The sequence below is a fragment of the Apus apus genome, chromosome 4 (assembly GCF_020740795.1).
Source record: "Apus apus isolate bApuApu2 chromosome 4, bApuApu2.pri.cur, whole genome shotgun sequence".
Lineage (NCBI taxonomy): Eukaryota > Metazoa > Chordata > Aves > Apodiformes > Apodidae > Apus > Apus apus.
In genome coordinates this window covers 99,359,961-99,387,666 of record NC_067285.1, presented here as the reverse complement: position 1 = coordinate 99,387,666, position 27,706 = coordinate 99,359,961, and the positions used below count along the sequence as shown (strand labels likewise).

At 36.8% G+C, this 27,706-nt stretch overlaps 1 protein-coding gene across 4 annotated transcripts in view; it reads right to left on the bottom strand.

Annotated features, from left to right (window-relative positions):
* Positions 1 to 214: 214 nt before the first annotated feature.
* Positions 215 to 27,706, bottom strand: part of TAPT1 (transmembrane anterior posterior transformation 1) — a 49,298-nt gene continuing 21,806 nt past the window's right edge. For all 4 annotated transcript variants that reach the window (XM_051620091.1, XM_051620092.1, XM_051620093.1 and 1 more), the window contains 10 exons: positions 24,460 to 24,595; positions 23,479 to 23,576; positions 23,260 to 23,329; positions 16,040 to 16,120; positions 15,126 to 15,235; positions 13,533 to 13,592; positions 10,087 to 10,155; positions 8,547 to 8,623; positions 4,983 to 5,143; positions 215 to 2,341 (listed from right to left, as the gene is read on the bottom strand). In XM_051620091.1, coding sequence (XP_051476051.1) covers positions 2,112 to 2,341; positions 4,983 to 5,143; positions 8,547 to 8,623; positions 10,087 to 10,155; positions 13,533 to 13,592; positions 15,126 to 15,235; positions 16,040 to 16,120; positions 23,260 to 23,329; positions 23,479 to 23,576; positions 24,460 to 24,595 — 1,092 coding nt within the window. In that variant the 3' untranslated portion in view covers positions 215 to 2,111. The remainder of the gene's footprint in view (positions 2,342 to 4,982; positions 5,144 to 8,546; positions 8,624 to 10,086; positions 10,156 to 13,532; positions 13,593 to 15,125; positions 15,236 to 16,039; positions 16,121 to 23,259; positions 23,330 to 23,478; positions 23,577 to 24,459; positions 24,596 to 27,706) is intronic.

The window sequence follows — 27,706 nt, the reverse complement described above, 5'->3', positions numbered from 1 at the left end:
AGTAGGCTGGCATCAATATCTTCTTCCTACAAGTGGCAATAACCAACTGTTACAGAAATAAATCAGAAGCAAAGCCACTGATAACCCAGTTCTCAAGCATACCGATGTCCCACATTTGCAAGAATTTTACTTTATGGAAATCAGAATTCAGTACAGTAAGTACATGGCAAATTCACCAACGCTAAACACTAAGAAAGAAATGTTGACACTGTACTTTCTTTTTTAAACAAATATTACAAAATTGAATTTTATTGGGTTTCACACAAGATGCACTTATAAAATTGATACAGAATGTCATTCAACAGAAAAAAATGAAAGCATTTCCAAACTTCCTTTAGCAACTGCTATATAATTCAAAAGAAAGATACACCAAATTGACAGATAATCTGAATTTTAATGTGTGAACAGCTCCAATTAGTATAAAATACAACAAAAATTAAAGAATTTCAGATTTTTCCCCAGCACGACTCCTCTACTTTTTACTCTCATCCCTGAACAGTAACCACAGATTTTGGCTGTTACTCAGCTACTGTTGATGGGAAAGGAGAGGCTGAAAGACCGAAGCAAGAAGTTCCCAGCAGAGCAGACCAGGCTAATCTGTGTAACAAAGCTATCTCATTACCAAGTCTACTCAGATACGGGGTAACTCTGTCCAGCTGTCTCCATTTGATATTTTACTGTAGTCCTGCAACTTTGAGGGATTAGCATATACATTACACTTTTTTATGTTCATAAACCAAATAAATTTTGGCTTTCCCACTCTGACAAATTACAAAATGAGCTAAGAGCAAAATTTGTCTCCATTTTTCTAGCACTGAAGTACTTTTACGATACCCTCCCTTGGAAAGTGAAACTGCTGCTTATTTAAATATCTGAAAGGCATCTGCATTTAATGCTGTCTTTTAACAAGATATGAAGAATGTATCATTAAATAAAGGCTCTCTCCTGATACAAGTCTCCAGCCTAAGTTTTCAGCTCAAATTCCACTCTTGATCTCAGGATTCCAAACTATCTTTCCTTGATTCTCCCACAACTGCATCTCCTGCTAGAAATTAAGATGCATTGTAATGCTTAAATGCTCTTTATAGATCTAGTCCATCTACACAAGTCTAGCTAAAGCCAATGAATTAAAATGGATAACTCTGATTGTCAGCATGAGATTTTACAGGCATGTTCTCAAGCAAGTTAACACACAGATGTCACTCATAAGTTAAACCCAAAATGCAGTGTAATATTATTTTCTGCTGTGTTAATGCTGTACACACAGCTCCAACACAACAGGTGCTTGCTGCAATTTACACTGCCTTTCCTCAACATATACAAGTGCCCCTTTATTATTTTTTCCTACAACAAAAAATCTTCAGCTTTTAAAAATAATTTTATAAATAATTTGCCTCGCAGGACACACAAGAAATGAATATGCTTCATATTTGCCCAGCTAAGCAGAACCTTCATTACTGTGATCTTTCCTTGGTGTTTAGTATTTAGATAAAATAGTATGCATTGTCTTTTGTTTAAAGGCAAAATTTTATTCTGATTACAAGATTTTCAAGATACACCTTGAAAAGATTTCTGTTGACAAGAATAACTATCTTGACTTACTGTTCTATGTGCCAGTGCTTTATGCATAGGTTGATACAAGCACAAGTTTTGAATTCTGCTTGCAGATATTTAATAAACCAAGGTAACTGGAAAGGCAATCTTCTGGTCAAGCTGTCATATATTTCCAGGAGTTTCCTTACACTGGAGGAACCTTCATGAAAAGCAGTATGTTCCGGAAGCATGGTTTCATAACACAGAACAGGATTATACTTTTTTTTCCCCAGTCTATTTTCCAGAAAAGTGATACTGCAGCTCTGCCACCAGGCTAGAGACTCATGATCCACCGTATTTTCCAAGAGGCAAACTAAAGATCACTTACTTGACCTGACCAGATACCAAGCCAAGTTACTTGTAGAAAGAAATTAATTTTTTTTGCCATTAATAATTTAAGTTTTTAAATAAATATTTACGTGCCATTTTTGGCAACTGTCCATTCTGGTAGCATTTGCTGTCCCAACAGCTCAGTATCCTTAGCACATTGATTAAAAAAACCCAAACAAACCACAAACTTAGTCAATTCTGTTTCCACAAATAGTAAACCTGTCTATCTCCAACAAGTCTTTCTTTGAAGACCTGTGTTTTAATTCTGAACTGTCTTGGCTTATATCTTTTTCTTCTCCATCAGGAGTTGTCAGAAACTGATCAGAATTGCTTGTCACAAGTAAAGATGGTGTATTCTCCTTCTGATGCACAGGTTGATTGGTAACTGATGTAGATCCATTTTCATCTGTGGAAATTCCTGTTGGAACAGAACACAATTACAAAGATAACAGACATACTGATGCATGTTTAGCATCCAGATTAATCCAAAGCTCTCCCGAGAAAGTGTCCTGCATCAAATGTGCAGAAGCAACAGGAGAATGCTTGGTGGAAGACACTGCCACATCTTAGTTTTACCATAAGAGGTTTCCTTTTCTAATTTGATAGAAGGATAGGAAGAGAGTTCAGATAAGGAGCAAGAGCATATTGCTCTTGCAGATGTTAGGACATACACTGCATTTTTCTGGTTTACATACTCATTTTTGTTGGGTTAGGCAAGATTTTGGACTGTCATTGTGTGAATGACCAAATATTTCCTGGTGAAATGAAGAAAAGGAATCTCTGTAGCAGGGGCTAGATGTGCCTTAATCCTCTATATATGTATTATAAACCTGGCTTCTCTAGGGATAGCTAATGACTTATGCACTGCTACACATTTTAATAGCACTGGCTTCTAAAGTAGTTCTATTAAAGATGTCTATTTTTATTCCTGCCTCTTACTTCAGTGGAATTGAACACTGGCTCCATTAACCTAAGATATTTGTAAGTAATATACATGTATTGTTTCCACATTTTGTTAAAACATTTAAAGAGTTAAAATGCACAAACAAATGACAAGGATATTTTTCGTATTTACTATCTCCTCATAAAGACTTGAGCTACTGTTTCTAAAGGAATCTGGAAAAAAAATCTAATATGCAGAGTACTGCAGACCAGCCCAAGGGAACATTATTTATCAGAATGGCAGCACTATCCAAATTACTACAAAAGCTTCTTTCTGTATAGCAGCTCTTCACAGCATACCATCTACCACTTAAAGATACATAGATTGATTTCTACAGTCCTATGCAAGTCCAAGGTACTAAATTTGCATCAAGCAAGCAGGCAAGTAATGCTAATTGTAGAACTTCATTAGAAAGGTAAGTATTTTCTAAACCAGAAGCTTCCAGAGAAAACTGGTCAGCCTATAAATGATTACAAGTAATTAGAACTTCCATTCTTCAAGAGCAAGTATAAAATTTTATCCTCCAAAATTTTAAGATGTTTCTGTAGACAAGGTGGAAACTCTTAGGAAAATAAACTGACTTCCATTATAAGGTGACAGTAAGTTGACCAGATTAATTTCCTCACCCTCATTCTAGTAAGAGAAGGGTTGAGAGACTGTATTGAAAAAGAACTTATCAAGTGGAGCACAGGGATTAACCAATATTGCAGAGGCCAGCAGTAATAATGCAGAGACACAGAAGCTGGAGCAGGTGAAAGAATTCTTTCACATAATCAGAGGTCCTACTAAATAAAGAGCTGGTAAAAGGTACACAATTCCCTGGAAAAATGTTAAAAATTGAGCTTTTTCATCACCGATGGAAGTTAAGAATATTCTAAATAAAACCAGCAAAAGCTTGTTGCTTGCTGCTTTTCAAGCAAAATTTTTCTATTTGATGAAATAAGCATCTTGCTGACTGCTCTGGTAAAACTGCTGCTGCTTCAGCTAAAAATAGTCTTCAGGATTTATTTACTGTGAGCTTAAGGGTCAATCTAAGTAAGTATGACTTATTATGTCTCATATCCAAGTGCAGTACTAGACTTTTTGATTGTAACATTATCATTATGACAGTTACCTATTGAAATATGAAAGACATTCAGACCAATTCATATTACATTCTTCCATCATGAAACTAAAGCAACCCTATGAATTGAAGCTAATTAAAAATAAATGCTAGCACCAAGTTTCTGCCTGGTGTGAATCGACACAGGTGAGACAGAGATTTATGACTGAAACACTGACAGATTCTTTGCTCTACTAGGGCTGGCGAGACACTATTACAACTAATAAGCAACTTACATTTCAAGTCTTTGGCAAGCAATAGAGTGAGCACGACAAAAGCCTCACTGTTAAGGGCTCTCATTCCGCTCTTCACAGAGGAAGATCCAATTCAGTTGACTGGAACAATGGAGGTTTCTGTTTCCTTATATAAATGTGTCACAGGGATATAATGATGCCCTATTCTAATTATGTATTAACTGCTAATGCTGAGGACCTATATGAGAAAATCATGCTACACAGACTTGAAATGAAGCAAGTGGAGACCAGCTGAAATTTCTGTTTGGAGATCAGAAAGCTTTTCATTAATATTTTAATTACAACTACAAGTAATTATACCTATTGTGTTACATTCACTTCCGTAAGAAATTAACAGATTCCTTTCTTATTAAACTTCAGCACAACCAGAGATGATGTGCAAATATTTACTTATTTGTGTAGTGACATGGCAGAGAGAGTTGGACTAGATTATCTTTAAAAGGTTCCTCTCCACTCAAACCATTCTATCATGATTTTCAATTAAAAGAATGCTACTGTTCTGATATTTCTATCACCTCCACATACCAGGGTGAGATCTTAGAGAGATGGGTATTTATATCCAGAAAAAGATGCATGAACTAAAAGAAATAGATTCTATTGTGTTTACAGACTTGTGTTCACTGCTGTGATATGATACAATTAAGGTTCAGCAACAGGGTTACTGTGCAGCAAACAATGTTATACATCTGGTTTAATACTAAATTCAGTGTGAAAGCAATTTTCATTACAACTGAAAGCAAACCAAGGCAGTTAGCCTTACCTTGTGTGGATTTATACATGCTTTGCTGCTTGCCAGACGGCTTCCCTGGGGTAGCAGTCAGGACAGGATTGAATAATTTCTCCTCCATTTTTGCCTCTCTTACATATTGACATGATTTCCCCAGCAATACAATACTGTTAAGGACTTTTACAGATATTAACCTGGAAAAAAAATATGTATTTGTTTACATATTTGCATTAGTATATTAAAATAATTGCACAGTATTCACAGTGCAATTATTCCTACTAAAATCATTGTATATGGTTACTGCTGTCTTGGAAGGATTAGCTAACAAATTAAATCCCTTCAATAGCAAGATCAAAAGGCAATTCCCTTTTCCTAGCAATGTTTCAGGTTATATTTAAATTTATTATTTTTTTTTCAGAAGGCATCTAGAGAAAGACATTAAGTTTTATCACATTTTAACAAAAGCATTACAAGGCCAGTTAAGCAAACATTGAAAACTTCAAACATTTAAATGCAGAACCAAAAAGGGCCCTCAACAGTGCAAGTCCAAATTAAATGCACTACTGTTAAAACTATAGTCTTAAGTGTGCCCAGCCAAGGGCCACTAGTGGACTTTGAACCACAACAAAGCAAATACCAAGCTTTCACAAATTACAGGCTAATCATAAAAAGTCCTTTTTCACATCACAGAAGACAGTCCATAAAACTCAACAAATCCAAAGAGGCAGCACTGCATTACCATCATAGCACAGTTCAATTGATGGCAGATTCCTTTTATTATGACTGATCTGCAGCACAAAATACAGCAAATCATCAAAGTCCCTTTTATGCCTGTATTCTCATTTGAAGGTCTCATCTACCATCAAGTGCTTTTAGATTTACAACTCAAATGAGCTTTGTAAAATCCAAGTTCCATTACTAGCATCACACAACATGCAGACCCATGTCCACCCTAGAGGTGAAAGCAGAGCTGAAGCAGATGAAGGCTCACCAGAGAACAAGCAGCAAGTAGTGCACCATTCTCTGGAGGATGAATGTAAACGTTTTATAAGCAAATCAACCTACGTAACAGAAGTGAACCACATGCAGACTTCATCCTCCACTCTCTGAAAATCTGTTTATTATGTAGATCAATAACAGACTAAAAGGAAGACCTGAAGTGAACATTCAGAGATCCACAGAAAGGATCTAACTGTTTAATCATAATGGGACACTTCAGCACAGCTACAGCAGCAGCTGCATTAATGTACCAGAACTTGTCAAACAGAAAAACAAAGTCCACTGCACTTCTAAGGGAATTCTATGCAATATATTTACCAGTAGAAGAAATTCAGATAAATGGAAGAATGAGCAGAACAGACCACTTTCAATACTTGGAAGAAACTGACATTTTAGTATCCAAGCAACCACAAAGAAAACATTTTATACAAGCTGAAAGCTGTGATTCTCTGAAGTTTTATTAGGTTATTGGGACAGATATAGTTTCTGAGAGTTGAGAAGCTCTCTTCCATTTTTAATAAGTTTTATAGGTGTTTTTCCTCCACTTTTTATGTAACATGCTTTCATTCTGAAATAACAGATGTTCACAGAATGATTTGATTATGATTTAAAGAGATCAGAATTTGAAAAGACTATAAATCAACACTTTACTGTATCAGTTCCAGCTTCTCATGGAAATTTACGCAAGAGTTTCAAACGATTCTCCTTTTTTCTTTTCTGCCAGTCCACCCCAGGCTCAAATTTCTAACAACAATGTAAATTTGCAGTTGTTAAAAATCTAGGAAAAAACCCTGAAGTGTCATGTGCTGGGCAAGATTTACAACTTTACTAGTATACTAGTATAGTTTAATAGTATAACTTACAGTCACTAAATATCAATACAAACCAATCTACTCCACCCAACAGTCTCAATCTTTTTCCCAGTTAGCTGTTTCAGATCATATCACAAACGTTTCTCACCTATCTATGCTATACTAATCTGATGAAAAGCTTAAATTTATGTTAAGAACACAAATTGCTTAAAAGATGAAAGAGGTGAGTTAGCTCCAAATCTGATATCTTGATGGAAGTAAAAATCTGCTCTCACTTTTCAATAAAGACAAAATAAACCAGCGTGTGTTTACTCCTATGACCTATGCCTTCAAGAGCAGCATTTAATCCATCATGTTAATACCATTACTTCTTCCTGCCCTCCATCCTCCAAGCCACAGGGACAGGGAAAAATCCAGGACTGGACTACAGCAGTAGAATGGCAGACGTAGGTAAGTCTTACATATATTGGGAAGAAAAAAACACTAAGCAGAATGAAGGTGCTGAGCTTGGTATACCACAGCTTGAACAGGATGATATGGGGCTAGTGCTCTCAATTGCACAGAGCTGGCTTTAGGGAGAATATGGGCATAGCATCTGGTACACCGTGGAAGAAATCAAAGCATGGTGCAGAAAAAGACAACATTTTACCATTCAGCCTATATACAATATCCTAAAGTCCTGGTTATCTGACACTAAATAAATTTGTCTCTACGCTGATGTGGACTAGATATATCCAACCAAGTTCTACCTATTTTGCAGATCAGTCAGGTCAGAGTAGAGGTAAAAGTCTACCCATTCAGAAAAAAATATATGGTAATCCTGTTCTTTTCATAAGGTACTCCACAACAGCAACCTTCTCTCTTCTAGTCCTAGAAGTCTTTTACTTCCCAAGCTTTGCTGCCTTCAGTTACAATCAGAAGTTCATAGGGCACTGGAAGAGTTATTTCCCCAGTACTACAGGCAGTTTCTCTGTGCTGCAGCAATTTGAATCACTTAATACTTTATGACTAATTTAAGTAAGACTCCAATATCAATCAGTACTGAGACAACAAACACTGATGAAGTTCAGCACGCAGCTTTCCTAGAAACTGGTCATTCCTACATAGCCTAGAGCAAGCATCTCATGACAGGCAAATGAGCCTGAATTTAAAGGACAACTAAATGCATCTCAGAAGTACGTATCCATTGGTGAGAAGTAAAGGGTAACACAAGTAGAAACTGACTTGGCAGTGAAGACATACTTGCAAATAATTAGTTTTGGAAGACAAATTGCCACTGGACATGAAATTCCTTAACTCAGATTACTCACTGATCCTGTCCTTCCCAGAAATGTGAGTCTTGCATGTGCTTTTTTGCCATATAGCAGTTTCCTAACATGAAGAAACCTTGCATTTAACTACCAGAGAAAAGAATTCATTATCTGTTCAGAGCACTTACACTGTTTATTTTTGTTGGCATATCGAATCTTTAGTTCTATTCATGGAAAGTTTCATACCTTGGAACTCAATTTCCATTTTATAGAGAGGTATGGTGCTTGTCTGTCGGATTCTTTCAATCATTTTTCCATTAATCATTTTCACTACTGAAGTTACTTATTGAGGGCTATAAACCCCCAATGCAGTTTCAGTACTTAGGGACCAATCTGCACTCTCAATTTCAGTTTATGAGCACAAGTGTTTTACATTTATAAATTGTCTTTACACTTACACGTAGAAGTATCAACAGCTTTTTCACATATCTGACCAAGTAACAGTAAAAACTTCTCACTTGTGTGCATTTACTTACCCACAGTAGAACAGCACAACACAAACATAAGCTAAGACTCCTTGTACTTTTATTGAGCTTGTTACCACTCTGATGAGCTGTTTTAAGGATAAAAGTGAAACAGTTGAAACATGAAGCTCACAACTCTTCATAGAATATTTCAGATATTTCTTACTTGGTAAATTCAAGACAAAAGTAGAAGCATTTACATTAACAGCAATTTATTCTGATGTTGCCCTTGGTAGTGCTAAGTATTTAAGATTTTTTATTAAATAAGTATTACACTAGCACCTAGTTGCAACTTGGCCAAAACCACAGTCTGATAATGTTTCCTTCACCACTGACTTTTGAGTAAAATAACAAGCAAAGTAAACCATTCCCAGAAGTCAAGGGCTGGAAGCTGAGTTAACAATTTTTGAGTAAAACGTCGAGAGATGTAGATGCAGTAAAACACAATCAGTGTTTTGCACTATGCTAACATTTTGAATACAAAATTGCTTTGTTGACTAGGCATATGAATCCCAAGTTTCAGTACCAGATTATCCTGAAATCTCCATTTTACTTCAGGATTTCGCAGCTAGGGTTCCAAGCTAGCAAAGCACTTCAGTTTGTTTTAAATCTATTAGTATCCAGAATAACATATCAGAACATAATTAACTTGAAAATAGCATTTCAATCGAATTCTTACTGGTTGTATTGTACCTAGTTATAAAATATATTATTATTATTATCATAGTTGTTTTGCTTTTAAAAATTCTGGATAAAAACTAGGCAAAGCCTGTCAATAGTATTTTTCCCCATCTCTACTGGAGAACATTAAAAAGTTGATTAATATTGATATTCTTCCAGGAAAAACTATGAATTAACTTCTTTGCTGGCAAAGGAAGGGCATACTCCCAGTATTAAAGTAACTACTGCTTATCTACATGTGTGTATGGGTAAAGTCAGAGTAGCTATTTACAGAAAACATTCTGCCATACTTAATTCAGAACAGATGGCATATGGACACAATTCCAGTGATGAAGTGATTCCTTTTATAACAGCATGTCATGTAACAAAGTCAACTATTTCAGAATCATGCATTCTGCAACAGCTCAGAAGCTCAGTGCCCCATATAAAAGAAAACTTAGTCATTAAGCATAGAATCACAGTGAAAAACCTAAAAAAAAAAAAAAAGAACCCCTTGTACACTACTGCTAACCTTCTGGTAACCAGCTGCTTTCACTATTCTGAATGAATGAACAGGGTAATTGCCAAAAGGAATAAATGTTTAATAAGCACAGATGTCGTTTAATTCCATTGCTACAATTCAAGTGCTTATAAATTTAAAATATAGTTGATTTTCTATGAAAGGCTGATAAACTAAGACATTTGCAAACTCATCATTAGCATGTGATAGATAGGTCATACTGAATGCCAACTCAACTTTGCAGCATCACTTCAGTTATTTAAGGTGATAATTTCATCCTCAAAATACCAAAAGGAGCTAGCTATCTCACAGATATATCACTTCACAGTGAGGTCTTACTAACAAAAAACAGATAGGAAAGATACCACTTACTAAAACAGCCAGAGGAAGCGGAATGAAACCCATTCTTCTGGAAACCGAATCACTATAATCTGTATATGCCTAGGAATATACAAGGAAGAATAATGAGAAATGTATACAAAGGAATGAGCTTATTTTAGCTTGGCACAGCCTCTAGAGAAGAATCAATCTCTGCTAACAAACACTACACTGGTATAAAGTGTACCTATTCATGTTTTGAAATTCAAATGCAGATAGCTGAACTCCTACGCGAAAATGTAGTACTACCATGACCATTAAGATTAGCTTCAGTGCTCTAAATCAAGAGCAACTGGAGTATAATGCAAATCTCTAAATCAGGAGCAGTTAGGACACTGAATCCAAATGTGCTATGGTATTTCATCTGTACATCACTAGAGTAGCGACCTTTCTGTATTAATTTGTCTTTGATTCTTAAATATTGCAGAGAAACACCCATAACAGGGATAAAAGTACAATTATCATAGAATCATAGAATCATAGGGGTTGGAAGGGACCTCAAAAGATCATCTAGTCCAACCCCCCTGCCAGAGCAGGGTCATCTAGAGCACATCACACAGGAACGCATCCAGGTGGGTTTTGAATGTCTCCAGAGAAGGAGACTCCACAACCTCTCTAGGCAGCCTGTTCCAGTGCTCCATCACTCTCACAGTAAAAAAATTTTTTTGAATATTCACCTTGAACCTCCTATGCTCCAATTTGATCCCATTACCCCTTGTCCTATCACTGGTCAACACTTAGAAAAGCCTAACTCCATCTCCCTGACACTCACCCCTTACATATTTGTAAACATTGATGAGGTCACCCCTCAGTCTCCTTTTCTCCAAGCTAAAGTGACCCAGCTCCCTCAGCCTTTCCTCATAAGGGAGATGTTCCACTCCCTTAACCATCTTTGTAGCTCTGCGCTGGACTCTTTCAAGCAGTTCCCTGTCCTTCTTGAACTGAGGGGATTATTATTATCTATCACTTACAATTTTAAATAATTCTACAAACATCTATAATTAGCCTCAGGGTAACTGTGTTAAAATAATTTTGAAAACATGTTTACATTTCCACTCTGTAAACACAACAAGCATGACAGCTTTCATGCTGTTGTTGAATGTTATGGCAAAGTTAGAGAGCATCATATAGGCACTCATTTTCCACAGAGCATCCTTAGGAAAAGTAATGGAGTTTGGCTAAATCTTAAACCAATTTTTTTTTAATTAACAAATTACTATAATTATTTGTGACTGAAGGTGTCTAATTTCTTTACCATAGAATCACAGAATGGCTTGAGTTGGAAGGGACCTTAAAGATCATCTAGTTCCAACCCCATTGTAGAAGGCCTCCAAGGTAGTCAGGCAGAGTTTGCCCTTGGTGAAACTGTGTTGGCTGTCACCAATCACCCCTTTGTTTTCCATGTGCCTTAGCAGAGCCTTCAGGAGGATCTGCTCCATCACCTTGCTGGGCACAGAGGTGAGACTGACTGGTCTATAGTTCCCTGGGTCTTCCTTTTTCCCTTTCTTCATAATGGGAGCTATGTTTCTCCTTTTCCAGTCAGTGGGAGTGTCTCCAGGCTGCCAAGATTTTTCAAATATGACAGACAGAGCCTTTGCAACTTCACTGGCCAGTTCCTTCAGTAGCTGTGGATGAATCCCATCAGGTCCCGTGGACTCGAGCACCTTCAGGTCTTTCAAATGGTTATAAACTTGCTCTTCTCCTACAGTGCAGACATCTTCCTTTTCACAGTCCATGCCTTTGCATTCCCTAACTTGGATAGTGTGACCAGAGCCTTTGCTGAAGACTGAGGCAACGTAGTCATCGAGTACCTCAGCCTACTCTATGTCCTGCATCGCCCGGTCTCCAGTTGCCTTCTGAAGTGGGCCCACAGTTTCTCTCATATTCCACTTTTGACTGATGTACCTGTAGAAACTTTTCTTGTTGTTCTTAACATGCCTGTCCAGGTCCAATTCTATGCATGCTTTGGCCTGCCTTTCCTGATCCCTTGCTTCTCTGCCAACTTGCCTGTGCTCCCCCAGGATACCTGTCCCTGCTTCCACTCTCTGTATACCTTTTTTTTTACATTTAACAGTGTCCAAAAGCTCCTTGCTCATACATACAGGCCTCCTGGCTCTCCTGCCTGCCTTCCTCTTCATTGGGGTACATAGCTCCTGGGCATGGAGGAGATGATCCTTAAATAAGGACCAGCCTTCCTGGGCTCCCCTCTTCTTCAGGGCTTTGTCCCATGGTACCCTACCAAGCAGATCCTTGAAGAGACCAAAATCTGTTCTCTTGAAATCAAGGGTAGTGAGCTTGCTTTGCTCCTTCCTTGCTGCCCTATGGATCCTGAATTTGACCGTGTCATGGCTGCAACAGCCTAGTCTCCCATTAAGTCTTACATCATCAACCAGCCAATCTCTGTTGGTGAGAACAGAGTCTAGCAAAGCACTTTTTCTTGTTCGTTCCTCTACCATTGGAGGAGGAAGCTGTCATCACACTCCAGCAACTTCCTGGATTGCTGGGGCTTTGCTGTGTTGTCCCTCCAGCAGGTATCGGGGTGGCTGAAATCCCCCATGAGGACCAAGGCCTGTGATCACAAGGCAGCACCTATCAGCCTGTAGAGGGCCTTATTTGCTTGGCCATCCTGGTCTGGCAGCCTGTAGCAGACCCACACTATGCTGTCTCCTGACCCTGTCTTCCCTTTAACCTTGACCCATAAGGTTTAAGTCAACTCCTCCTCCATCCCCAGGTGGAGCTGCATGGACTCTAGCGGGTCACTGATGTAGAGGGTGACACCTCCCCTCTTCTGCCCTGCCTGTCCTTCCTAAAGAGCTTATACCCAACCATCCCCACACTCCAGTCATAGGAGTCATCGCACCACACCTCAGTGACACCACTAATGTCACAGCCCTGCAGGCATGCACACATGCAGTTGTTAAACATCCCCAGGAAAACAACATAAATTGTTATGAAAAAGTTAATTCAATAGTTAAAGTCCTCATCCAGAGCAGTCACTAATACTTAAGAGACTCATCCAGGAAAAGTACAGTACTCATGAAAAACAGTCTTTGCATTCTGTAAATATCCATGCCCACAATATGCATGGTGCAAACTTTCCTATACACCTGTGCATGGTAACAAATTCCTAATGAATGCTGTCTTTTGATACAACACAGTTAAAATAAAGCAAAAACAACAGTAGTTTAAAACTATCTGAAGAATATCTTGTTAAGCATCTTACTTCTCAACAACATATTAAATAAAGCCTGAACTGACCTGCTCAACTGGATAAAAATAAGAATATAAATAACCAAAAAAGTATTTTCTCTTATTAAAAAAAGCAGAGTAGAATTTCAACGCTATAGGAGTGAAACAGTTCTGTATATATTTGTTCCAATATCCCCTCCCATAACAATTCTGTTAGTTAATACAATAAAATGCTGTATTTTCAGGCTTACATTTTTCTGTCGACTGCTAACAAGGTCAAATGCAAGACTGGCTCTGTATTCACTGTAGACCTGGAAAAAATCCAGCACATTGGAGGTGTGAATAATTTGTTATATCCCACTTTATAGAAGCAACAGAGACACTAATAAAATGCTTCTATAAAAATATTATAAACACTTGTGCACTGAGGGAGGCTGAAGTTTTTTTGAGGTCTGATTGTACCCTTTAATACATAAGTCCGTATTTCTGCAGTACCCTAACTTGTCTGTATGTACAACAAATCAACACCACCGTGCTGGTTTAGGAATTGAACAAGACTTTCTAAAGAACTTATGAAATTTAAGGATCATCAGAAACGCAAAGTAAGAGAAATAATGTTTACTTTTTTCCTATGGTTCAAAATTTGCTTTAAACTACATGAAAGGTAGCACTGGAATCAAATTAAACAGATGCAAGAGCTTACTTATATATACACAAATTTTATCAGAAGATGAATTAAGCTTTTATTTCTCTTTAAAACACTTCTGCATACCACAACAGAAAAGCATCTGTTTTAAGGGCAAGTGACAGGGCAACTGGCACTGCAGGTGTTTAAAACTTCTGAAAAAGTCTGACCTAGCAACCATAAATCTTTAGTATATCATACAAATAATACTAAGTTTGTTAAACAAACCTTGCAAAGTTGTTGCTCACTACCCCCATCCTCCAGCTGTTTCAGCACACTGAAGCATGCTACATTTTTGGCTATCATGACTTCATTATTGCTCTTTTCCACACACTCTATATGAAAGTAGGGCATGCATAAATGCCTCTGGCATAAGGGAGCTTATTAAGTACACCCATTAAACTTGCTTCTGCACTGCACAAATGTAGTTTCTTTAGAGATGCTGAAAATGATAGCACTTCCAAGTTCTGATCTCATTTCCTGAAAAGTGGTTTTAATAGTGAAAAAATGCTAACTTCACACATTTATCAAGTGCATTTGAATTCACACAACATGCAAACCAAATGGCTACTGCATCACGCCACACCACAACAGAAGTAACCTCATCTACTACTTTAAAAGAAGGACTGCACAATAAATATGGCCTAAGTAATTTCAGGAATTGGAAACTTACAGATAATCTATTTCATATTAGTGTTCCAGGGACAGTGGAAAAATATATATCTGATTTCAGATTCCACCCTTTAACAGACATGCAAGAACTGAAATTCACAAGCCTCACAGTATCTGTCCTAAATTCTGAGTTTTAACTTACAAGTTCTATCTAGACTGTAGAGCAAGTCATCTTCTGTCAATTTAACCAGGGATCATTTCATAAAATGATCTTGATAATGAACTGTAGTTATTGTGTGAACTGTCACACAAAATTTCCAGTAATTTATGGATTTGCAATTACTAATTCAGAAGCAGAGGTGTTTGTTCCAGAGTATAAAGGTCATCAGAAGTATATTGTATCAAGAAGTTAGCAAGCTTTCCCAAATTGTATCTTATATATGAAAATGATGTTTTTTGCACTGCAATATATTTTAATATTTACAAAATTTTAGCAAAATAAACTACAACTTAAAATAGCACTCAGCATTCCAAATAGGATACCTACATCTGCTGTGATGTCATTGAATTTTGTTATAAAGGCATGTTTCACAATATCCACTGCAATTTCTGAAGCAACCACCATGCAAACATCCGGGAATAACACCCAAAGATGATCTGAAGGGTTGGGAAGAAACAAGTTAGGTCATTTAATTTGACATCAGAATATAAAATAACAGTTAACACTTTTGCTCAACAGTGAAAAATCCTCAAGAGACTAAAAAGTCTGTAACTTTAAAATCACCACTCAGCATGTAGTATGCAAGTTCCTGCTTATTCTACTGCTGTTTTAGAAACTGTACTAGGAAGACAATGTTTGCACTTACTAGACAGTAGATGTTCAGTATGTATGAGTAATAGAGCATCTCTGGTTTTAGATGCTTAAGGTAAAATTTAGGTAGACTAGTAAACAATCAAGCAAAATACACCACACAGATCAGGGTTCAAAATTACAAAAACAAAGCTTCAATAAAATCCAAGTTTTACTCAATATTTATTTAATATGGTATTAAAATCCTAAGTAAAATCAGTATTAAATGTTTAATGGAAACTTTCACCTAATGCTGTATCAAATTTCAATTCCCTAGCTTCACAATACAAAATTCTCTAGGAGATCCTTCATCCTCAATGTACTCCAAGGGAAGTGCTGGGAAGAAATAATTAAAAACACTGTTTGAAACATAACTATGTACTTTTATGGCATAACAGCATATACTTCTCGCAGAAAGGATAGAGTCATCATTACATGAAAGCCAGAAATAGAAAAATGAGAATCTAAGGTATTCAACAAGATAAGATTCCTCAGTTAAGTGTCTCCTGGTTACCCTCATCCTTCAGTTTGAGGAAAGAAGCAAAAGATACAGCTGTTGATAGCACAGGAATTTGTCATTTTATATTTGATTTTTCTACTAGTTTACTCACCTGGATTCCATGAGAACTGTTCCATATTTCTTAGACATACAATTAGTAGCAGCACGTAATTGGTGAACCTCTCTTTTATATCTAGTTAAAAAAACACAACGAAACACCACACCAAACTATCAACTCCAAAGAAACATTTATTTGCATACATAGATATCTACTAATCACTTAACTAAGTGATGGATTAGGCAATCGTTTCCATAAAATATGGATTTAAGGGAAGGGAACATCAGGAAGCTCACCACAGACAGAGCTCTGCAGTGTGCTGTGGCCTGACTGGAGGTCTGTCCAATGCTGCATCAACGCAGGGTACCCAGCATGAGAACGGAATTAAGTTGTGACTTTCTATGAACTTTTCTAATACGTTAATAAAATAGTAATGTTTCTTGAGAAAGTTTGTGCATTTCTTGTGGGATTCAAAAAGAACCAGCACCTCCTGGTGCTAAAATGGAGACAATACAACTGTCACTTCAAGTTACTAGCAAGGCAAATTTCATTTTCTACAGATCACATACCCAACTTGCTATATACCAGGCCCACCAGTAGGAAAAGCAGACAATTGTTTCAGGAGGACTATTCCACTTTATTTACAAGGTTCCCTACTTGTCTTTCAGAGTGCCATCTTAAAAGATACATCACCTCAGTTATAAAAACTGTAAGAACTATAACACAAAGGATGGAGTCCTATAACTTGCCCTCCCTGGATAGGCAAGATCTTTTTTTCTACTTTGTTTCCCTTTCTCCATAAACAACCCACACAGTTTGCTTCAGGAAGCATCACCTTTTTTAACATACTAAAAAAACCCTTCAAATTGTATTATTGAATAATGGGGTAATACCTAAAATGTAATGTCACCAACTAAAAGTGCTAAGAAGTCTTTTTAGAAGACAGAACTATAACTTGTTAATAATCTTGACAGCAATTTCTTTGACAAGTCATCTCCAAATCCAAAGGGTTAATTTCCTTAAGCACCTCAAATATTCCATGGGGTTCTACCTACTGATTTTAGTCAAAATTAAAAGAAAATTAGGACATAAAAACCAGAAATATTTAGAAGAATGGACAAGGATTGAGAAAAACATACCTGACTGGCTGTGTCAGCAGCCTCCATCATCTCTAACTGACTACAGACCAACAACAATGTTCATGGTTGCAGTTACTATATTATAGTATAATATTATCCCTCATTTTAAAAAAGAGGTTTCAAAATACTGGCAAGCCTGAAGGAAGGAAGCAAAAAGAAAACTCCTCCAGCAGATGAGAACAAAAAAAGCACACAGAATTCCACAATGAGATTGCATGCATACATTTAAAAGGCACATTTTTAAATACATAAATTTGTCTCTTAGTATGAGCCAGGGACAGGTCAGAGGAACCACAGGTTTCCAAAACAGAACAAGTGGCATACATATGCAGGAAAAAACAAGGTAACATAAATTTAAATACCAGAAAAAACAGGACATATGTGGATTCCTAGCCTTAATTTCTTGGTTTCTTGCCAAAACAGTTTAAGAAGTAAAATAGGTTTTTCTACACTCCTGAATGCACCAAATACTGCCCAAATTACTGGAACACAGTATTTTCTAATAAATCTAGTTAGGATGTATCCCTTGGCAGTGTCAACAATGAACTAATGTGCAGTCTAGTATTCCTTCAGCTATATTTTCTATCACAGCCATTAGTGACTTGAAAGTGATCACTGAGTTTTCAGACTTTTGCCCAAAATTTCAGGAAGTTTCATCTTGGTATTTCCCACACTGCATACTTGCACATTGCCATGACACACCATTAGCAAGCAATGCATAAGGCAACACAGAGACCCCATCTTCAGTGCTTCAGATCCCAGGGAGGCCTGTACAGACAGAAATTCTCAGGCTCAAATACATCAAGCCAATCCTTCAGACATTTATTACCTGCTCAGTATGTTAGCTCACCACTTGACAGTATTAAATTGAGAAGGAACATTTTCTGCCTTAAATTTGCTCTTATGTTACAATAATAAACATTTTCGCCCACTAATTTCTGAGGCTGAATGACAGACTGACACCTATTTTTCCCCTCTGCTTATTTTTCCTGTTCTCACTGGCCTCACTGCTAATCTGTTATCTTGGCTGCCACAGCTGTTCAAGGCAGTTCAACAGCTGTTCAAGGAGTGACAGAATGAGTGTGGCTGGTCTTCTTCATCCTCGCCCCTCTTATTAACCAACTGTCAGATGCAAGCAAAAGATAAAGCATATTTTATAGCAACATCAAAAGGAAAACCCAAATGACTCAGAAATTTGTTTCATTTCTCACCTGCATGGACAAGGGCAAAAAAGATTTCAGGACATCAATACTACCAATTGTACTCACTCCTAAATACCAATTAAAATTTCAGAATACAAAATATGCACCAATAATGTTTCATTATTTATTATGAGTTTGTTTGATGTTGTATGTCTACATGTATTTTTTTTTTTAATCAGTGAGGGGAAATTCCTGTATCATGCACTGCAAATTCTTAGATTATGTGGTAAACTAAAGAATAAGTGAGGCTACATCCCTAGATTCACACTTACGGACATCATGTTCTCAAAGAAAAGCAAAGAGAAAGTTAATCACTATACTTGTGAATCAAGGGAAACAGTGAACAAGTCATCAACGTTTGTGTCTAGTTACAGAGACTGTCAAAAGGAAATGTCTCTATGCTGCTTTAGCATGACAAAGTAAAATGGGAAGAAAAAAGGAACTCTTATCTTCATTCTTCATCATAACAATCCTTAGTAACATTGATATAAGCCATTTCAACTTGGTTTCAAACACAGCCCACAAAGCGTTGGTGATATGCATATCACAAACTGTTTTGCGGTTAGAATACAGTATAGCTTTAATAACTCTTTCCATTATAAAGCAGACAAAACAACAGGCTGAGGACATTTTAAACAGTTTTCTGCTGCCTCCACAAGCACTTGATCAAGTTTACTTTCTTGCAGTTAATGCTCTTCAGTGTTGAAGAACTGACATCTACCACTAATTCAAATACACTTAACTTCCTGACTGGTCCCTTATCAGCACATACCCCGCATAGACTGCATTCTAATACCATGCTTAAATTCTGACAGCACTAGCCCAGAAGTTTGGCCACACATCATACTATAAACTCCCCATACACACATACTTTAGACTATTTTGAAAGATGACGCTGAATTTGCTTATGCTTCCGTGCATCCACTTGTGGTGAAAATTACTATATATGATCAAATATTTTAAATATGCCAAAATATATATTTTAAAGGAAACTGAAAAGGGAAAGGAAGAATCGGACATTCCAAGACTTCGTATATCAGAATTTAGTGGTCATGTGTTTAACCACAATATACCTTTTTTCATTAAGATAAGGCATATGTGCCTATGGGGGCTGTCATATGAAAAGAGGTGGTAAATATTTATTTCAAAGCTGGTAATATGCATGCTGCCATAAACCCAACAGGGGAGAAAAGCAAGATGTACTTTTTCTATAGGTTCTGTGAAGTAAAGCCCAAAAAAGGATTGACTGCACATAGCAAAGAGATTTAAAATCACTTTGTCTCACATCAAGCCTGCCACTGAAATTCAAATGGAACTCTATGCCCAAATTAATAACACATTCTACTCTTCTATAAATTTTTCTAGAAAATTGAGACATATAGTTTGAAGAACCGACGACAATAAACACCTTAAGTTTCACTGCCAATGTTTCAGAGGGTATAATAACTTTTAAAAAATATGGAAAAAACTGTAGAAATGTATAGTTGGAAATGCTCCTGATGTTCAGGTGCTGAGGTGGATCATGAACTGGTTGAAAGGAAGTCAGAGAGTTGTGGTCAATGGGACAAAATCTAGTTGGAGGTCTGTGACTAGTGGAGTCCCTCAGGGGTCAGTACTGGGACTGGTACTATTCAGTATTTTCATCAACAACCTGGATGAGGGAACAGAGTGTGCCCTCAGCAAGTTTGCTGATGACACTAAACTGGGAGGAGTGGCTGACACACCTGAAGGCTGTGCTGCCATTCAGCGAGACCTAGACAGGCTGGAGAGTTGGGCAGGGAGAAACTTGATGAAATTCAACAAGGGCAAGTGTAGAGTCTTGCATCTGGGGAAGAACAACCAGTACAGGTTGGGGGCTGACCTGCTGGAAAGCAGTGTAGGAGAAAGGGACCTTGGAGGTCCTGGTGGACAGAAAGATAACCATGAACCAGCAATGTGCCCTTGTAGCCAAGAAGGCCAATGGCATCCTGGGGTGTATTAGAAAAGGTGTGGTTAGTAGGTCAAGGGAGGTTCTCCTCCTCCTCTATTCTGCCTTGGAGAGGCCGCATCTGGAATATCGCATCCAGTTCTGGGCCACTCAGTTAAAGAAGGCCAGGGAACTGCTTGGAAGAGTCCATCACAGAGCCACAAAAACAAGGAATAATCTGGCCAAACAACCAACTGAATCAAATAATGTAATGCACTGTACCTAATGTGCTTCATTTGACATACAATTGGGTTTTGTGAAAAACTTAGAGCACAGCTTGAAATTAGAATAAGCCACTTAAAAGCATAAAGGAAGGCAGCACGCTGAGCTTTTAGAAGAGCTTCTCTTTTTAATTTTGGTCTCCTCATCCACTAATCCTGAACCCTACAATCTTAGCTTACAGCTATTTCAAAAAGAGAAGATGCTATTTAAATTGTAAATATTTAAATATTTTCATGCTTTTATTCCATTTGTAGCAACTTCCCTTAATCATGACATCTACTCTTGAGGTCACTGATATCTTACTCTTCTGCTAGTTCATACCTTCCTTTTGATTACCACATTAAGTAAGGGAGGTTCACCATTCATTACAAATTCCTTGGATACGTCCAAAATAGACATTCTTCCCCCCAAGAATTAGTATATTTAGCTTCTATGTACTAATCAGTACCTTTTCAGTGAATTTAACCACGTGTTTGAGACAATGGTAATATTTTGAGCAGAGCCCCATAAAAAGTGGGGCATCCGTTAAGTCTGTCTAGGCTTAATCAGCTACTGTTGCCACTGTTGCCCTACAGCAGAGACTGCAGACCTGAGAAAAGAGCTGGAAGAAACTGAAAAGTGGGAAATATAAAAGGGAATCTAAAGATAGTGTTTTATTTTGGCAGTTTAGTTCAGTCCAGAAATGCAGCTTACGCATAAGGTGTTCTAGGGTGCACAAGGCACTCCAAAGGCTAAGTGGAAGCTCAGTCCACAGGACCAGACTAGCCTCAGTTCCAAGGGTAGGATATAGCATTGGCACAGCATGCCAGTGCAAGGGGCACTACCACTTCAGCTGCAGGAAATAAAACATGTACAGGATAGTTACCAGAATGCATTAACTGAAACAATACTGATCCATCCTTACTGAAGCTGTGATGCAATAAATTGGTTCAAGTTCAAAAGAGGCGAAAATCTCTCCTAAAAACCCGTCTATGTTATTATCTAGGAGAGGAAAAACACTATTTATAACCATACGGAGAAGTGTTCCAGGAAAAGTTATCTGTTTAAAGGGAATAAATTATTGTTTTGTGCACTCATCTATGTATGTATTCACCTGCTTCCACCCCCACATGGTATAATAAATGGCATCACTTTTTCCACCAAGTGATAAAGGGAGACCTGATATTGCTATTATGGGTCTCCAGTAATAATGTTGAACAATAAAATATTGATATACTTTTTTTCAAGCATACTACTGCAGATGACTTTTATGCAGGCAAAATGTAGCCTTTTCCAATAACAGTCCTTCATATATTTCAACTTTAAAATCAAGGAAGAGGCCTTCTCTTTCAGTAGGAAACCTAGATGCATACTTTTAACTATTTTCTGCCAGTATTGTGATTCAGGAGAGAAAACTTCACGAAACTCATCTGTGTTTTCCACAAATATTTTAGTAAACAGCACTTTTAGATGTTCTCACTGTAAAGTCAAATACATTTAATTTAAAAAATGTTATGTATTTCAATCTTGGAATGAAAAAATACATACTACTAGCAAAGAATATACACCTTATCAACCTGGCTGGAAAGATTTTTTTTTTTTGTTTAAGACCTTCTATGAGGTAGATTAAAATGTAGTGCTAATTTTTCTGTTTCATGATATATTTAAGACGTTATGTAAACAGCCTTTCACCCAAAGCATCATAAAACAATTGCTGTTTAACATTTGCATGTAATATCATTTAGTTTGCAGTTGAATTTAAAAAAAACAAAATAATCGCATCAATAAGCCAGAATTCAAAACCTGAAGCAATCCTACTGGAAGTTTAACTCTTGATAGAAAAAAATCCAAAGAATCTGTTTCTAAATGAGCAGCTACAATTTTTTTAACCCATTGAACATTTGAATTTTCTGGTTTAAAAAACTAGGAGTTGGAATGCAAAAACACATTCTGTTTGCTTATCTGTATAAATAGCATTGACTAAAAAAATCATATGCATAAAGTAACAGAAATGCATGTGTTCAAAGATGAGAAAATACTACAAGAAAAGCTCTAGTACAACCTTGAAGTGCAATCTCTCCTACTAGTTTTGAAAACAGGAATTCAACAGATATTTCAGATGGCTGATACCAGCATTAGAAAGAACCTTCCTCAAAGGACAGCTGTTAACAGCTTTTCCTCAGGGGAAACACCGAGTAAGAGTTCTCAAATTTCATACTCAGCAGCAACACAGTTAGGAAGTGTCAGAAGCACAACTTATTTCCTGGGACCCTTTACTATTATCATACTAGCATGTCAAAAGTTACAGCCATCTCCAATATTTATTCTAAGCCAGCTACTTTGTTACATTAATCTGGGGTGGGGGGAAGAAGTATTTTAAGATCCAACCTCAAAACTCCCAAACAGGCTGCATTCTGAGATCACTGGCAAGACAGCACAGAAGACTTCAGTGTCTTTGAAACATGCATATTTTGAATACCATAACTTACATCTTAAACTCCAATTTAGTAATAACTTTAGCACATAGCCAATAGGTTGTTTTAGCATCTCAAATAAAAATATAGCCATTTAAGGAAAAACAGTGTTCCTGGAAGTGAAATCCCAGTTCCACCACACTGAACCAAACAATAATAGGGGAGATGAGGAACTGAAGTCACAACACTCAAATTCACCGAAGTAAAGCTGTTTTATCAGTAACAGTAAATAAATTAATAAGTTTTAAAAAATTAACCCCCCACATTTTCTCATCAGCACAACTATACATACCGCTATTTGACATCTGAAAAAGATTGTTCTTCTCAAACTTCTTGAAAACACTTCCTTTTATTTCAACAAACTGCAATTTTAAAAAACAGTTAGTTTTTATTGATAAGAAACCTGATATAAACAAATCAGACAATCAAATAATATGCAAACAGATATGATATACAAAGAAAGGATGCTGAAAAAAACTAAGGTAGTTATATAATAAAGCTACATACTTACATTATTTGACATCATGATGGTAAGCAGTGATTTATTGTGGGAGTTGAAGGCCACATTAAGGGTTGTTGCTTGGACCATTATAAGAATAGCATGCAGGACTGGACAGCAGGGTTAAGGAAGCATACTTGGAAATAATTTTTCTGCACAACAGTACTGAACAGCACCAAAACTCAGAGTTTCTGTTTTGCTTCCAAAGTTTTATAAAAATGCTTTTTATCTCCCTATCAACTAGATTTACAGCAAGACAGTACTCAAACCTACATCATGTACCCACAGTGCTTTGTAGTATGTAACAATTATGTTCATTTTTCTTGTTCTAAAAGAGCCCAATGACATTTGTCAAGAGAAAAAGCAATACAACCTCAAGGAAAAAAAAAAAAACTGGAAATAAAGGAAGATTCAGAATTAGCCTAAAGATTTCAGAATAAACAGGGGAAAGTACAAGAATTCTAAATTCTTCACCACATCTATTTGTCTACTTATCTCTTTAGAGATAATTTTCATCAGTTCACTGTAAGGTTACTTCACATGGAACTCATTTGCATCCTCAATATGCATGAGTTTACTCCATTTCAAGAAAGTGTTTTCAAGCTAGGTGTTTGTAAACGAAATAACCTACAGAATAATAACTCCATTAAATAACAAAACCTCCCTGTCTTCAAGACCCTGTGACCCAAAATACTAAAATACTAATCAGAAATCAAAACTTCCATCAACTATGCAATTACTGGTTTTAACTTTACTACACATTAGGTATTAAAAAAAGCAGTCTACTACTGGAGCAGTATACTATTATAAAGGGTTTTTTTATTCCAGTTTTTTTAATTCCTTTTAAAAACCTGTAGTACTGGCAGTCTTTGAAAATAAAAACCCACTGATTTAGGAATACTATCAGATTTTCAGATATATTAAAATAATGCAGAGCAAATACTGTGTGATTTAATTTATAAAATTTTGCAACTTATTGAAGAAAAAGGATACAGACATACAGCACTGCCATGAAGAAGTGAGGAATCACACCTATGTGAGCTCTTTTTCTCTCCTTAGGTTCTGTAGCTGTCCAATAAAGAGCATCCAAAATATCTTGTCCAAATGAAGAAAACAGACGATCCGCCACCTGAACAAAATGATTTTTTTACTGCCTTAAAGCAATATTTTTCTCTCCAACACTTGGATACACCACCCTAAATGCCATTCAACCTAAAAAAGAGTTTCACATATCTATCACTCTTGCTCATTCAATTTACATTCTGGATTTCAAAGTGGTATTGTTCCTTTTGTATATTCAGTAGCTTACTTTTCCTCTCAAATTTACTATCCTATTTTCAATGGTATTTACAATATATAACCATGTAATGCTAATTTACATGCTTTCTTAGAAGATATCCAAGCACAGTTCAAACTTCAGTCTTTGATAAAGCAACATGCATGTTGTGTCAAACTATTCTAAATGTGCTTTCCCCAGCCTTCTGTGTTTAATAAGGGGGGAAATAACAAAAAGTTTATTTAAAATGTGTGATAGGGAACAACATGAGCTTACAGATACAAAACGGACAGAAATTAGATTGGGCTGTACTGTTTCCTTACATCTTTGAAAAAATATATCAGTACAAATGTCTGCATAAAGCAGAATTCAAAATTGGAAGTACTGTAACACAACACAAAGTGATTGAGAGGGACTAGAAAAGCTACCAAAAAGGGAAAATTAGTTTGAAAAAAATACAAATATGTGAAGTGTAACCAAAGAATATAAGCACAAATAGGAAAAAACCCTAATTCTAACGACAGGTAAAACATGGACAGTGATCATACAATCACAGAATCACAGAATGTATTGGGTTGGAAGGGACCTCTAAAGGTCATCTAGTCCAACCCCCCTACACTAAGCAGGGACATCTCACACTTGAACAGGCTGCTCAGAGCTCCATCAAGCCTGACACTGAATGTCTCCAGCGATGGGGCCTACACCACCTCTCTAGGCAACCTGTTTCAGTGATCCACCACTTTCATATTAAAGAAATCTTTCCTAATGTCCAACCTAAATCTACCATTTTCTAGCTTGAAACTATTACCCCCTGCCCTATCATTATACGTCCTTATGAACAGTTCTTCCCCAGCCTGAGCTTGTAATTCACTAGTAACACCACAGAAGGAAAGGTCATACAGCATTCCATCCATTCTCAATACTTCATCATCAGCAAGCACGTAAAACTACTGAAGATCTGTACTACAGTTCAGTGATTTTAAAACTAAGCTGCACAGGACAACAAAAACAGCACTTCAAAAATGTCTTATGGTCTTTCAAGACCATTTAAGACATGCTAAAACAACATGTAGCAATACACAACCAGGTGCAAAATGTAACTACAAACATCAAGTATCTAGAAAACAAACTCTTGGGACAGCATAAGTAAACTCAGATTCGGGAAAATTTCCTGGCTTTGTTAAGAGTACTAAAGGTAAAGATGCATACTTTAACTTATTCAAGCCAACATTTATTGAAGTTTCCTAAAATATGAAGACTGATTAGTGGATGTGTCAAGTGAACTGTACTACTCTTCAAGGATCACTGAAGAAATAAAATTAACAAAATCATGACCTGATGAATTATCATAAATCTGAAGATCAAAAACTCATCAGGTTTGAGAGATATTTACAGTGGTATTGTTTTCGGCTTTTAAGTTTCATAAATTAAGGTGGTTCACATTATGTGGTTCCTGCTCATTGTGACGACCCATTAAGTAATCACACTTTGTGTAGTAACACCAAGTACAGAATGCTTAGGGTTTGGTAAGTTTTGTTCACAATATTGTGAGGGTTTTAATAGATAAAATGTTGGCTTTGCTTTCCTTTTTATTTAAGCAGTCTTTGTTTATTAGCTGCAAGGTCAGAAAATATTAAAACCCACCACACAATATTGTTGCTTGCTTCTCCAAGTATGACTTACCTAAACCCTACATGCCGGCTCCAGGCTCCAGCAGAATTCCATGGTGAGCGCTGTCACCAGCGTAACGCACATTGGGGCTTCACAAGGAGCAGGAGCCGGTGATTCTGAATCTAAAAAAAGAAAAGTGTCATTTAAGCCAAATGTGCTGAATGCTCCCCTTAGGCTATCTGGAGCATTCAGCACATAATTTGAAGATTTTGCATTTCTCACACCTGTCCAGGACAATATTCCCTGGACTTTCCAACAGCCGAAAACATTAGGACATTGTAAACATCTCTGTTGCGCAGTGATTTAACTAAACTGAAAAACCTTCCTATTTTTAAGATTTGTGAAAATGTAAAGTTACTTAAACCCCCCCACATTTAACAGTTCCCTGAAAAGCCTTGCTTGCATTAGTAGCAAAAAGTTATAACCAAATTCCAAATAGTCCAAACAAGCCAATATTCCAACTGTTGAAAGCTGACTATCAACCAAGCCTTTCAGTGGGATTCCACATTTTCTGCCAATACTGTGGCTGCAACCTACCACAGTTAAAAAGTCCCTTAAAAAAATATGCCCCTCACTTGGCACACTGGGTTTCATGAGACACCATGGAAATTAAATACCATTTCTAATATCAAAGTCCAATGTAACTTTTTTAATAACTATGAGTGGTAAGAGACTTCCCCCTTTCTTAAAAAACAAACCCAAAACTCAGGCAGGACTTCTGAGTTGACACTTCTGGTTCTGCCAAATTCAGCAAAGAAACTCAAATCTTCATTCAAGATGGAACAGAACATGGCTTCCAATTCACAGCAAATACTGCAGTCTCTCTTCAAATTATGTGGTAAGCACATAGTGCTGTATTTTCTCAGTTTAAGAGAAGTGACTTGAAGTAGTCTTGAAATAAAGATAAATTACTGGTTTGAGCACATGGATTTATTAAGTGATCATCTCTCATGGATTATGGAACTATATATGGATGAGTAATTCCCAACACAGCTGAAATCCACATAGTAGCTCAGTGCCAATTTAATACTTGTACAGTTTTCAGCAAATCTAAAATAAAAGGAAACAAAATCGTACCAAAAAACAACTAAGTTGGCTTGTCTGTTATTTATTTCATGTAGGATAACAGAGTGTGTTCCTTATGCAGTATTTTCATACTTCATGAGGAAAGAACAAACGTCTCTGGACACAATATTCAGATTTTGCACAAAGAGCCCTGTTTTAGCAGTTTTCAAACAAAGGCACAACAGATGTTCAAACAAGGAAGGATTAATATGTTGTTCAGAGATCCCA